The sequence below is a fragment of the Physeter macrocephalus genome, chromosome 17, assembly GCF_002837175.3.
Source record: "Physeter macrocephalus isolate SW-GA chromosome 17, ASM283717v5, whole genome shotgun sequence".
In the NCBI taxonomy this organism is placed as follows: Eukaryota; Metazoa; Chordata; class Mammalia; order Artiodactyla; family Physeteridae; genus Physeter; species Physeter macrocephalus.
In genome coordinates, this window is record NC_041230.1 from 374,364 (window position 1) to 387,438 (window position 13,075).

The window sequence follows — 13,075 nt, forward strand, 5'->3', positions numbered from 1 at the left end:
GGGGGATGCCCAGTTAGGAAACCATCACCACCTTCGCTGGTGCGCCAACGTCCTGCAGACCTTGCCCTGTTTTTGAGAGCCTCCTGTCCTCTGGGTGCAGATGCCACAGCCTGTCAGGACTTAGGAGTCTGGGCTCCTGGTCACCTCCACTCTCAGACACAGGCATCCAGGTCCCAGGCCCTCCTCCCTCAGACCCAGGAGTCCAGGCCCCCAGCCCCTCCCCCCTCAGACCCAGGAGTCCCGCCCCCAGCCCCGCCCATGTCCCTCTCCCCCGTCCTTGCAGCCCCGCCCTCCTCCGCTCACCTCCTCCGCTCACTTCCTCCTGCTCGGTCAGATCCTCGTCCTCGTCTTCCTCCTCGTCGTCCTCCAGCGCCGAGTACTCCTGCGTGAAGGGTACGGCTCCCTGGGCCGAATGGAAGCGCAGGCGGTAGAGCAGCCGCACCCACTGGCCGAACTCGCGGTTGCGGGTTTCCGGCGCGGCCCGCAGCTGCAGGTAGAAGGCGCGGCCGGTGCGGAACTTGACCTTGAGTTGCCAGCGGCTTTCGTCGTGGACGAAGAGCTGGACGAACTGCAAGGGGAACAGCCTGGCGGGCGGAAGGGGCGGCCTCAGCGTCTGATCCTCCCCGGCTCCGCAGCGCCCACCCCAGCGCCCCTCTCCCCGCCGGGAAGGATCCTTTTCCACTTTCTCTGCCTCTTGCATTTTATCCATCCCCAGTTTTTTTCCATACACAGAGCCCATCCGTGTCTCCCGCCGGTCCTCCCTCCTAAACGCGAAACTCAGATTGCTGCCTACTTGAAATTTCCATTTGTATGTTGCAACGACATCGGACACATAAAATGTCCAACAGCCAAATTCCTGACCTTCTCCCAACCCCAAAGCTGCTCCTCTTCGTCTTCCCCATCTTAACTACATCCTCCCACTTGCTCAGTCAGAAACCGTGGGAGTCGACTTTTTCACATTCTTAGCCAATCCTACCAAATCCTGATGGCTCCACCGTTAAAATGTAGTCACAGTACGACGATTTCTAAGTCCCTCCACCAGCCGCCCCCGACCCCCGCCGTCCAGCCACCGTAACTTCCCGCCTTCACCCCCAGTCTGTTCCCATGCGGCCGCCAGAGGGCGCCAATCAACAACCGCATTAGCTCAAATCCCTCCCGTGGCTCAGAGGAAGAGTCCTCGCCTTGACTACAAGGCCCTGCGGGATCTGCCCCCTTTGTTCCCTCGCTGCCCTCCCCTCCCACCCACTCTCCTCGCTTACTCGGCTCCAGCCATACTGGTCTCACTGTCCCATAAATACCTGCCAGGCTTGGTCCTACCTCAGGACCTTTGCACAGGCCGTTCCCTCTGTCATCCTCCAGCCATCCCCATAAGCTTGGCCCCTTCCTCTCTTAGAGAAGATCTGTTTACAATCTCTGGCCTATATACAACCACACTCGCCCTTGCAGACCTCCCCATGCCCCATCTGTCTCCACAGACCTCACCCACTGGACAAATTGACATCTATTCTGTCTGCTTTCCTAGTAGAAGGTGAGCTTGCGGGCAGAGATTTTGGGTCCTGTTTTGTTCAGTGCTGCTTCCGTAGTACCCAGAGCTGACCCATGGTCAGTGCTGAGTGAATGCCTGTGGAGTATCTGAATAAAGGAATTGCTCAGGCCCCCAGCCTAATTCAAGGTCCAACAAGGCAGTGGAGGAAACAATCCAGACAGGATGGGTAACTTGGCCCAGATCACACAGCAGGGATTTGAACCCAAGTCTTACCCACGTTCTTAACAACACTGGGTAGCCACATACCACCCCCCTCAGGCCCTGCAAGACTACCTCTAGAAACAGGCCTCACAGACACCCTCGCAGCTGAGCACATGGAGGTCCCCTGCCTGCCACACTGCCCAAGGCACAGGACACATCAGAGTCCCTCAGCAGGCAACTCGATCTATTAGTATGTTCCCCAAATGGAAGAATAACAGCTGACATTTCCAGAGCGCATACTTTGTGCCAGGTGCTGTTCCAAGAGTTTTACAGACATTTACTTAGTTTATCCCCTGACAGCCCTGGAAAGTGGGCTCTCCTCTTATCCTCATGTCGCCGATGAGGAAACTGAGGCCCAGATGGGTAGGAAACTTGGCCAAAGACAGCGAAGAAGAGGTGAAGCCGGGATTTGAAACCAGGCCGTCTGAAGGCGGCCATTCGTTCAAGGACATTCCCTATTACATCATCACAGCAAGAGGCTGGATGCAAGCTAGGTGTCCAAGGGGACGGAGTTTGTTGAATTGTGTGTGTCCAAAAACAGATGTGTGTGCACTGGCACAAAATCACTAAGGGCTGGAAGCTGGTTAGAAGTGAGGGGCTGGGGGATGTGTCTTGAGGCTGAGTTGGCAGAGCAAGCTCAATGATGTTACATAAATGGTATGTTTTCTCTGGGGCTGGGAGGGGAGAGTGCTGAAGGAGATGATGAGGGTCAAAGCCCCCCTCTCAGCACCATCCTTAGCATCCTTCCAACTGCAGGGTGTGACTCATAGGGTGGGATACAATTAGCATTGAAAAGAAAAGGAAGATGGTAGAGAATGTCCCAGCACAAGGTTCCGGCATCAGAATACTGCTTTGTGAAATGTTTCAAACTTATTCGGGGGGGCGACAAATAAAGGCTGTAAGTGGCATCAAATTTGTTCAGGTCAGAAGCAGATTCTACCACCAAATGAGTTACATCCAAAATTGCAGACGAAGGATTGTGTGTGCATGTGTGTGTATGTGACAATGTGACTCCATCCTTCCTTCCTTCCTTCCCTCCCTTCCCCCGTCCCCCTTTCTTTCATTAACTGTGAGATGTAGCCAAAAAAGTGAAAGCCACCAGCAGAATGTTTCCGGAAATATACCCTATGCCTGTTAATGTCTTGGTATTTGCAGCTGGAGTTGGAAACAGGAGCCGAGGATGGAAGAAAGGTATATTTTGTGCTATGTGTGTTTTGTACCTTGGAGTGTATTTGCATTACTTTTTCAACGAAAAAAACAAAGACCCGAAGGGGCAGTGTGGAGTGTGGCCCAGGAGCTCCAGAATCGTGAGGTCAGCAATCCTGAGGAGCCCAAGGTTCTGATCCCAGGCCACCCCTGACCCACTGTGGGCCCCTGGGCAAGTGGCTCCCCTCTCTGGGCCTCAGTTTTTCTTATGGATGGGCCTAAGGGGCCCCACCACATGACAGTAGGAGGTCAGAGAAGAGATTATGTGTATGGTCAAGGGGACGCCTGGCATGCAGGAAGTGCTGCATAAATGGTCATTCTCCTGATCCCTGCCAGGGTGTAGCTGAGGACAGTCCCCCTCATGTCTATCTATCCCTGATTCCTGGCCCCTGTGGATGGCCCTGTCCTTGTTCTCCTGGATGGACAGTAGCCCAGAGAAGGCTAGCAGCCATCCATGGCTCCTGGCCCTGGAGGTCGTATGGGTGAAAGGAGGTGCTGCAGAGGGCCTAGGATGCCCAGAGCTGGGGAGGAAGGAGGTCTAGGCTGGGGTGGGGGCAGTCACCCGAAGAGCTGCAGGCATCCGTTCTCCTTGGCAGGGCCCGCCAGAAGCAACAGGTCTGGGAGTTCCAGGGCTGGACTGGAGGCTGCCACCCCCATGGTGACCTTGTTGGCAACTTCTCCTAACCGGGTCACCTGGGGCCGGGGAGGTCAAAGGTTAGAAGTCAGATAGATGGGGGGCGGGATTGGGAAGGGATCAGGAATTTTGGTAGGGTTAAGGGTCAGGAACCAAGTAAGTTAACCACCAAGACGGGGATCAGAGATCCTGGGGTCAAGGGTCAAGAGTCATATGGGTATGAAGTCAGGGAAAATGGACCGAGGGAATCAAAAGCCAGGGCTCATAGGGAAGCGGGAATTTCAAGAGGTGGGCATTAGAGGGAGTGATCAGAAATAGGGCAAACAGAGGTTCCCCAAGTCAGGAGGCCGGGGCTCAGGCTTGGGCTCGGAGGGCCCTGGGGCTCCACACCTGCACGAAGTTGCTCTCAAAGATGGGTAAATCCCGCAGCTGGTCGAACTCGCCGCTCAGGAGGTGGCGTTGGAGCCGTCCCGGCCGGCGCGTGGGACAGGCTGGAACCAGGGGGCGTTCTACATGGGCGGCAAAGTTCGCAGGTCTGTTCCAGGAGGCTGGGCCAAGGTCCCCGGGTCAGCCCCGCGCTGAGGGTAGAGAGTTCCCGGCTACCCGTCTCCGTATCGCAGGCTCCATCCCTCACCTGGTTCCCTCACCTGGTCCAACCCCTCCAGGCCCGGCTCCACCTCTCACCTGCCATCCCACCTGGTCCCGCCTCACCTGCTCCACCAGGGGCCTGCTTAGGCTCATGCCCCCGTTTCATCGCAACGCCCCGCCCCTTGGGGGGAGCGGAGGGAGGTGCCCACGGAGAAAACGGAAGGGCGGGGGCCCCGGGCTCTGTGACGTCACAATGCTATGGACCGGGTTTGACTGCGTCACGGAGGAGACGTCCGCGATTGTGGCGTCACCCAAGGGGCGGTGCCCGGAGGCCCGGATGGAGCGGCGCCCGCCCCGTGACGTCAGGCCCCGGTAGCGGGCGGTCGCTAGTGCGCAGACGCAAAGAGTCCGCGCAGGCGCACGGGCGACGGGATGCGGGCCGTTCCTCCCGGCGTGCTCCGCGGCCCCCGGCTAACTCCAGCCCCTTGGCTGGTGGGAAGGGGCCAAAATGGCCGCGCCCGGCGCTGGGGCGACTCGGCTGCTCCTGCTCTTGCTGATGGCGGCAGCAGCCCCCAGCCGGGCGCGGGGTAGTGGTTGCCGGTCCGGGGCCGCTGTGCGGGGGGTGAGTGCTTATTCGCTGTGCACACAGGGCGGGGTTGACGGAAATCGTGGGTCTCGGGCCTTTAGGTCGGTTAAGGGGGGAACCAAGTTGCACAGGACCGAGAGGGAAGACGAGGTAAAAGAACCGTGGAGGGCTTCCCTGGTGGCGCAGTGGTTGAGAGTCCGCCTGCCGATGCAGGGGACGCGGGTTCGTGCCCCGGTCCGGGAAGATCCCACATGCCGCGGAGCGGCTGGGCCCGTGAGCCATGGCCGCTGGGCCTGCGCGTCCGGAGCCTGTGCTCCGCAGCGGGAGAGGCCGCAGCGGTGAGAGGCCCGCGTACCGAAAATAAAAAAACAAAACAAAACCGTGGAAAGCGAGGCTGCAGTTCTGCGCATGCATGAGGCCGCACAACTGGGAGAAAGCGAGAGGCTAGTTAGGAAGGCTTTAGCTCGTGAATATGGGGCTAAATATTGGAGCCCCGTGAATACGGGGCTCCTTATGGGATTTTGCCATCCCCTCTCTGGGCCTTAGTTTTTCTTATGGATGGGCCTAAGGGGATCCCTAATCCCATTTTGGGATGGGACTTTGGCACCTGGGCGTTGGGTGCGGTGACAACGAGGCTGCACCGAAAGATAAGGTTGGGGCGAGAACTTCGTTAACATTCGGACGCTAGGGATCCGCAGGCATGAATATGTTAGAGGAGGTGTGGCCCGGGTGGAATCTTGGCAAATCAGACGTCGGGGTGGCTAAAATTAAAGAGGCGGGGTGGGGGTGGGGGCTCTCGGGGGAGTTCCGTCTCCCGAATATGCATGAGGAGGGCGGGATCTTGAGCTCGCGGATTAAAATCTGGAACGAGGTAGCGCAGGCTTGAGGGCGTAGAGAGGAGGATGCAGAGTTAGGAGAGATGTGGAGAGTTGGAGAAAAGGAAGGCATGGAATCTTGAATGTGCTTGAGAGGGGTGGAACTCGGGCGGCATCGTGGCTATTGGGGCTGTTAAGGTGAAAACGAGGTCACTTGTATATTAGCTTGGGAAAGATGCCTTTTAACTCATGAATAGTTATGATGCTAGGTGTGAAAGTGACTTGGAGATAGTTGCCTTGGAAACGAGGTTCCGCTACTTTGCAAGCTCTGGTTTTCTCTGGCCCGTCCAGATCATGAATTTTCATGAAATGGGCGGTTCCCGGTGGAATAGTGGGCAAGCGTCAGTGTTTGGAATATGGGTACGAAAATAAGGCTCCTGCCGCAGCCTGCGGGTCTGTCTGTCCTGGGGTCCGCGGGCCCTGCCGGACTGAGGGCTCTGATGGTCCTTACCTGGGGCCCTCTCTATCACCTGCAGGCGGGGGCGGAAGGTCGAGAGGGCGAGGGCTGCGGCGCCGTGGGGCTGCTGCTGGAGCACTCATTTGAGATCGGTGAGTCCAGCAACGTCCTGACCTGGACACTTACCCAGTGCCCTGTGTCGGGAACTCGGGTGCCGCTCAGCGTGAGACACGCCATCCATTCACTTACAGCTTTGCACTTGGGAGTGTGTTTGCATTACACTGGGGAGGTGGGGGGCGGCAGAGAACAGAAGCTCTGTCTTTGACTACTCCCATTCCTGTAAGACAAATGCCAGTTTCAGAAAGGTCAGTATGGCAGTAATAACCTCAGAGCAGGCTTTGATCAGTTGCCCCATGCCCTGCCCTACTGGTTAGATGTATTCACTCAAACATCTGTATTAACTCAGACATCCTCAGAATAGTCACGCAAAATAGGAGGTGTTAGGGATAGCCCCATTTTCCAGAAGAGGAAACTGAGGCGCAGAGGGATACCAGACAAGGTCCTTTTACAAGTGAATGGTAGAGGTGGGACCTTTTCTAAAGCCCAGCTTAAACTGCCACATTTCAGGCATCCAGACTCCCAGAGCGTAGATGCCAGTGTGGCCCAGGGGTTCATAATCGAGTCTGAGGCCCCAAGCTCTGGGGGCACCTGTTTTAAACACTGAAGCTCGGACCCTCTGCAGACCTCCCCAGTCAAACCCTGGCATCTGCCCAAGAAAGCCCGGTGGTTGGGAGCTCCCGAGCTCTGCAGCCCCTGTATTCCGCAGCTGGGGAAACTGAGGCCCACTTAAGTCACGTGAGCGACCCTGGGTCACCTGGCAAGGCAGAGGCAGGGCTTCAGAGACACGTGGGGCTGTCCCCAGTTTTTAGGTGGGAAAATGGGGGCTCGGGATGGGGAAGCGACCTGGTCGCTGCGAGGGTTGACGTCCAGGCTCCCCCACAGATGATAGTGCCCACTTCCGGAAGCGGGGCTCGCTGCTCTGGAACCAGCAAGATGGCACCTTGTCTTTGTCGCAGCGGCAGCTCAGCGAGGAGGAGCGGGGCCAGCTCCGGGTGAGGACGGGACCCCCGGCTCTGCTGGGGCTGGGGGCACGTGCCTCAGAGCACAGCACGTGTACTTTGGGGCCTCTGCCTGAGCCGTTTCCTCTGCGCAGCACACCCTCTTCCCCACGGTTTTCATACAGTCAGCGCCTCCCGCTCTTCTAGATTCAGCCAAGATGCTTCACACTTAGTGCAAGATTTGCTTGTGAGGAGAAAGGGATTCCCACGGTAGCCGTGGTTAAGCAGCAGAACGTTACCTCTCCCGTCGCCCTGCTTTGTGGCCTCCTGGAGGGCTGGGTTCCCCCCAGGCCCGCCTGGGTCCTCCCTAGGGACGGTGTGGGGCTGGCGGGGCGGGGGGAGTTCCAGGCAGCAAGGTGGAGGAAGGGAAGGGGGAGGGCCAGAGCGGGCAGCCGGCTCTGGGGGAGGGCTCGGGAAAGCTGCCGCAGCCCGCTTCCACTCCGTCCCTTTGGCCAGTTGGAGCTGCAGGGGAAGCTGGGGACGCAGGCTTTATGCTGGGCGGCTGTGGGCCTGTGGTGCCAGCGCTGTGGGAGAGATCAGGCTGAGGCCCGCCCTGGCCAGCCTTCCTGCGTGGTGCCCACGTGATTCCTGTTACAGTCGCCCACGGAGAGAGCTAGCTGCTCATATAACCGGGGAGTTCGGGTGTGGCGCTGGACCCAGACCTGCGGGAAGTGTCCTCGGGACTTACTCTGTCGCTGGGCTGGTGGTGGTCTCCCCCCGGGTGGGGCACCCAGTGGGAAGAGTCTTGGGCTTGGCCAGGCCAGGGAGTGGGGAATGCTGGCTGGGCGAGACTGGGGAAGGGCCTTCCTGGCTGTGGGCCCAGTGGGTGTCCAGACCAGGTGGGGGCTGGGCACTGTCCCTCTCACTGCCACCCTCCCCTCTCTGCCCTGCAGGATGTGGCAGCGCTGAATGGCCTGTACCGTGTCCGGATTCCACGGCGGCCTGGGGCCCCTGACGGCCCAGAAGCTGGTGGCTACGTCTCCTCCTTTGTCCCCGCGGTGAGTAGGTGATGAGGTCAGCCCCCATCCTTGCTTTGCCCACCCGCTCTAGCCTGGGTTCTACCCTTTGGCCGCCACTGTTCGTGCTCCAGCATTTAAGGACCTGGCCTTGCCCTCAAGCGTCTCCCGGGCTGGAGGAGGGGGACAGTCCAGTTGGTGGGCCCTGGGGAGACCGTTGCTTCTGCTGGAGGTTGGCAGGGGGCCGTGGAGGGCTTTGAAAGATGCTTCGTGGGCCCTGTGGGGTGGGGAAGGAGGCTTGGGCAGCAGCCCCTGCCGGCCTCCCTCCTCTCACCCCCTCCTCTCCTCCCTCAGTGCTCCCTGGTAGAGTCGCACCTCTCGGACCAGCTGACCCTGCACGTGGACGTGGCCGGCAACGTGGTGGGGGTATCGGTGGTGACGTACCCTGCGGGCTGCCGGGGCCATGAGGTGGAGGACGTGGACCTGGAGCTGTTCAACACCTCAGTGCAGCTGCAGCCGCCGGTCCCGGCGCCAGGGTGAGGAGCGGGTGCGGGGCGGCGGGCAGAGCCAGCCCTGTCTCTGCTGGACCGGCCTTCCACTGCCTCTCACTCCGGCCCTGCCCCCCACAACCCTTCCGTGCTGCTGGGGTCACCCGGCCCCTCATCCCCTCTCCTCCTTCTGCCCCCACCCCGCAGGCCCGAGACAGCAGCCTTCATCGAGCGCTTGGAGATGGAGCAGGCCCAGAAGGCCAAGAACCCCCAGGAGCAGAAGTCCTTTTTCGCGAAATATGTGAGTGGGGTTCTGCCCGCCCCCGGCCCCTTCCCCACCGGCTCCCCCGCTCCCATCCTGAGCCCCCCTGCCCTGCTCCCCTCGCCCACGGCGCTCCGCTGGGCCTCCTGTGTGGAGGGCCTGCTTGCCTCCGCCGGCGTCTCTGTGCGCGTCCTCCTGGCCCCCGGCCTGAGCCGAGGCCTGGACCGAGGGCTGAGGACTGGAGCCCGCACGCTGCCCCTGCCGCTGTCCGCTTGCGGTGGTGCTCGAGGGGCATCCGGGCTCAGCCAGTGGCCGGCCCGAAGCGGGGCAGTGAGGGGAACTGGGGACAGCCCCTCGCGTGCCCGGGCTGGGGGCGACACTGCACTGGCAGTCAGGCTTGCCGGTTGGGCGGGAGTGCAGTGAGGGGGGCGTGGTCAAGGGAGGGGCGGCCTCCGAGCTTGGAGGAGGCTGGGACCAAGGTCTGGGAGAGGGGATGAGGCCTGAACCAGGCTGTGAGGCTGGGGCGTCGGGGGCACACGGCAGAGACCTCGAAGGAACGGGAGGTTTGGAAAGGAGGGAGCGGGTGGGCTCCGCCGGCCAGGCGGGGGTGGGGTGGGGTGGGGCGGGGCGGGGAGGGGAGGGGAGGGGAGGGGAGGGGCTGTGCTGGGAGGTGCCCGGGAGGCTGGGAGCTGGCAGCTGAGGGTGAGCCTGTGCTGCTAGAGCAGCTCTTGAGGCCCAGGGCCCTGGGCGCTGGGGGCGCTGGGGGCGCTGGGGGCGCTGGGGCTGGAGGAGGTGGTCCCACCCCAGGCAAGGGCAGGGGACAGTGGAAGCTGTGTGTGTGTGGCTGGGCCCTCGGGGCCTCGGGTGGGAGGATGCCGAGCCTGACTGCGCTGAGCGCCGTGTCCGTGGGGCCTTGGTTAGTGTGCCGGGAGCTCCTGATGTCGGGAGCTGCGAGCTGCGGGGAAACTGAGGCCCAGAGAGGCCGAGAGCTCGCCCACCCCCGGCTCTGCCCTCCCTGGTGGCCGCGGGATGCCACAGCCGCCACTGGCCCTGACCTGCGCCCCCCTCCCTCCTCAGTGGCACCTCATCCTGGGGGGGGCCGTGTTGCTCACAGCCCTGCGTCCTGCTGCCCCCGGGCTCGCACCGCCACCGCACGAGGCCTGAGTGAGGACCGAGCCCCCTCCCGCCTCCCCCGTCCCTGCACCCCGCCAGCCCTTCCCCAACCTGTAGTGGAGTAGGGGACCTGGGCCCCCTTCCCTCACTGCCTCCCCTCATGCCGGCCCCCGCCTTCCCCACTCCGGGCCGGACACTGCTTATCCTCCCCTCTCTTCTCTCTGTCTCCCTGTTTGTCCGTCTGGCTCACAGTGGATGTACATCATTCCCGTGGTCCTGTTCCTCATGATGTCGGGAGCACCGGACGCCGGGGGCCAGGGCGGGGGCGGCGGCGGCGGCGGAGGTGGTGGCCGGTGAGGGGCCCAGGGCCCGTGAGTGCCCCGTCCTCTTTCGTTCAGCGGACGCCCTTCCTGCCCAGCGTGCTCGTGTCCTTGGTCATCACGGGAAGGATTTGCCGGCCCCTCCTGTCTCCCCGTCGCATGAGGGTAGGAGAGCGCCCCTCCCCCGGAGTCCCTTCCCTCTGGGCCTTGGCGTTACTGGTGGCGGAAGGGCGGCGGGTTCTGGGCCCTGCTGCACCCCGCCCTCCCCTGTGGCCCCGCTGTAGCCCCAGAGGCTTCCCTTTGCCACAGGATAGAGCCCAAGCTCCTGGCCCAGCGCTGACCTCACTTCTATTTTCCGCCCTCCACCCCCTGAGGCCCTGCAGTTTGGGAACATGCCTAGTTCTCTCCAGCCTCTGTGCCTTTGTCGTGGTCTTCTCGCCCTGCCTGGCCAGGTTAGATGATACCCCTAACTTGTCTGACACTGGATTGGGACACCAGCCTCCTGTCTGTCTGCCCTTGAGGGCACCCTGGGGCTCCTCGCAGCCCAGAGCTGGCACAGAGCAGGGGTGGGCTGGCCACGGGCGCCCCCCTTTCCATCCCTCCGTGCAGCCCTGTCCCCTGTTTCGGTCTGTATCGGCCCACGGCTCTTAGTGGGAGTTGAGAATTCCTCCCATCAGGATGCCAGGCCCTCCATAGGTTTCTAGGCTTGCAGAAGTGATGGTGAAAGTCAAAACAAACATTTAGTGGAGTCAGGGGCCAGATGATGTAAATAGAATCCCTTTCCTGGCCTGGGTATCTTCCCTGGGACTTGGCTGGGTCCTTGCTATCTATCTCTCCTCCTCCTTTTGTCTATTTAAAAACATTGTCAAGGCAACATATTGAAATAGGTAAACATTTTGGCAAGTTACAACTTGCAGCAGTCCAGTGCCACTGTTGACTTGGCTAAGAGGTGGTCAGGATGTACCGGCGCTGCTGAATTCCCCTGGTCACCGTGTGTGTTATTCAGAAACACCAAAATGGCCGCCATTGTCATGGTAACAGCTGCCTCAGGCTCCGCGGTGTGTGTGTAGCAGTTTATTAAACTGTCCCCCAAACGTTCAACGTTCAACTTGCCTCCTGCTTTATGTGGTTATAAATAGCGCGACATCGCGGGTCTGTCGCTGATCTGCCCCTGATGTGCGTTTGAATGACTTCCCGCAGACTCCTGACCCGAAGTAGAAGACCAAGGCAGAGTAGAGACGTTTTGTGAACAGGGAAAACAACCGAGCGAGGTGGGCAGTGGAGTCTTGTCTCCCTGATCACGTGATCATTTTAGTCCACTTGTTTTCCCTCGCAGTGTGTCTGTGCAGGCACCAACAAACAGGAACGTGTGTTCTCTCCCCCGCCTCGTAGCAACAGTAACATGTTCAAGGTTGTTCGCTGTCCCGTGCTTGCCACTTTCCTCCTGCGGTTCTGTCTTTGCCCAGAGAGCGGCCTCGTCCTTCGTGTGCCACCAGAAAGGGACGTGGAGCTCATTCAGCCCGCTCTCCTCCAACTGACTTTCTCACGAAATGCACACATGACCTAAGTGCACACGTGACCGTGGAGTGTGGCAGTACTATTGGGATTTTCTGAGAACTCTTCCTGTCCTTTGCTCCATGGCGGTATTTGTGTTTTTGAATTCCTCTTGTGATTCATCTGACATTGCTGAGACCTCCATGTGCCACCTCTGTCCTCTGATGCCCTTGGACTCTGATCCTGTGGCACCTCTTCCCTGCAGCCCCCTGGGAGCTCAGAGCCCACTCCCTGGGGGGCCAGCCACGCCCCTCTGCACAGTGACAAGCAGCCTGAGAGCCCCAAAGCCTCCCGCTGATTCACATTGCCTTGGTATTTTTTTTTTAATTAATTTATTTTATTTATCTTATTTTTATTTTTGGCTGCATTGGGTCTTTGTTGCTGCACGCAGGCTTTCTCTAGTTGCGGCGAGCGGGGGCTACTCTTCATTGCGGTGCACGGGCTTCTCATTGCAGTGGCCTCTCGTTGCGGAGCATGGGCTCTAGGCGCGCGGGCTTCAGTAGTTGTGGCACACAGGCTCAGTAGTTGTGGCGCATGGGCTTAGTTGCTCCGCGGCATGTGGGATCTTCCTGGACCAGGGCTTGAACCCGTGTCCCCTGCATTGGCAGGCGGATTCTTAACCACTTCATCACCAGGGAAGTCCCCATTTTGTTATTTTTTAGTGGCTCGAGGTTTGAGGTCTTTGTCAATCTAATTACATTATTTTTATTTATTTATTATTTATTTGGCCGTGCTGGGTCTTAGTTGCACACGTGGGATGCGTAGTTGCGGCGTTCGAGCTCTTAGTTGGGGCATGTGGGATCTAGTTCCCTGACCAGGGATCGAACCCAGGCCCCCTGCATTGGGAGTGTGGAGGCTTAGCCACTGGACCATGAGAGGAGTCCCACATTCTTTTCTTCTTAGACATTTTTTGACTGCCCTCAAGCCAGCAGGGTTACCCTGTGGCATATTCTGGTCAGTGTCCGAGCTCGTGCAGGCTCCCTGGGGCTCTCTTCTGATTAAACTTCTCATCTAATTGTTGCCCATCCCTGGAGAGCTTAGTCACTGTTTCTTTTCGTTGATCAGGGTGTCTGGGGATATAGCGCACAGCTCAGAAGATGCAGTGGGTCCAAAGAGAGAGCTTTCTGCTCACCCCAGCCTGACACCCGCCCCCTCACTGGGGTGGGGGTGGGCAGCCTGAGCTTTCAGGCTCCTGTGCCTTGCCCTGGAGCCGCTCCCTCCAGGAACAAGC

At 59.8% G+C, this 13,075-nt stretch overlaps 2 protein-coding genes across 6 annotated transcripts in view; one reads left to right on the plus strand and one right to left on the minus strand.

Annotated features, from left to right (window-relative positions):
- The window catches only part of GARIN5A (golgi associated RAB2 interactor 5A), a 7,124-nt gene extending 2,546 nt beyond the window's left edge, over positions 1-4,578 (minus strand). For 2 of the 4 annotated variants that reach the window (XM_024132400.2, XM_028477818.2), the window contains exons 1-4: positions 4,272-4,578; positions 3,978-4,096; positions 3,516-3,646; positions 304-584 (exon numbers count right to left, since the gene is read on the minus strand). In XM_024132400.2, the coding sequence (XP_023988168.1) occupies positions 304-584; positions 3,516-3,646; positions 3,978-4,096; positions 4,272-4,341 (601 nt within the window). In that variant the 5' untranslated portion in view covers positions 4,342-4,578. The remainder of the gene's footprint in view (positions 1-303; positions 585-3,515; positions 3,647-3,977; positions 4,097-4,271) is intronic. The other 2 variants (XM_028477816.1, XM_028477817.1) reach the window with 2 other exon arrangements.
- A 63-nt stretch (positions 4,579-4,641) lies between these two features.
- On the plus strand, positions 4,642-11,404 carry EMC10 (ER membrane protein complex subunit 10). Of its 2 annotated transcripts, none has more exons than XM_028477815.2 (7): positions 4,642-4,797; positions 6,113-6,185; positions 7,036-7,145; positions 8,045-8,149; positions 8,462-8,643; positions 8,803-8,896; positions 9,935-10,040. In XM_028477815.2, the coding sequence occupies exons 1-7, from the start codon at positions 4,684-4,686 to the stop codon at positions 10,019-10,021; spliced, it is 765 nt and encodes a 254-aa protein (XP_028333616.1). In that variant the 5' UTR covers positions 4,642-4,683; the 3' UTR covers positions 10,022-10,040. The 2 variants fall into 2 exon arrangements, with proteins under 2 accessions (XP_028333616.1, XP_007104325.1); XM_007104263.4 differs by lacking the exon at positions 9,935-10,040 and adding an exon at positions 10,223-11,404 and having other exon boundaries at positions 4,643-4,797.
- The last annotated feature ends 1,671 nt before the right edge of the window (positions 11,405-13,075 follow it).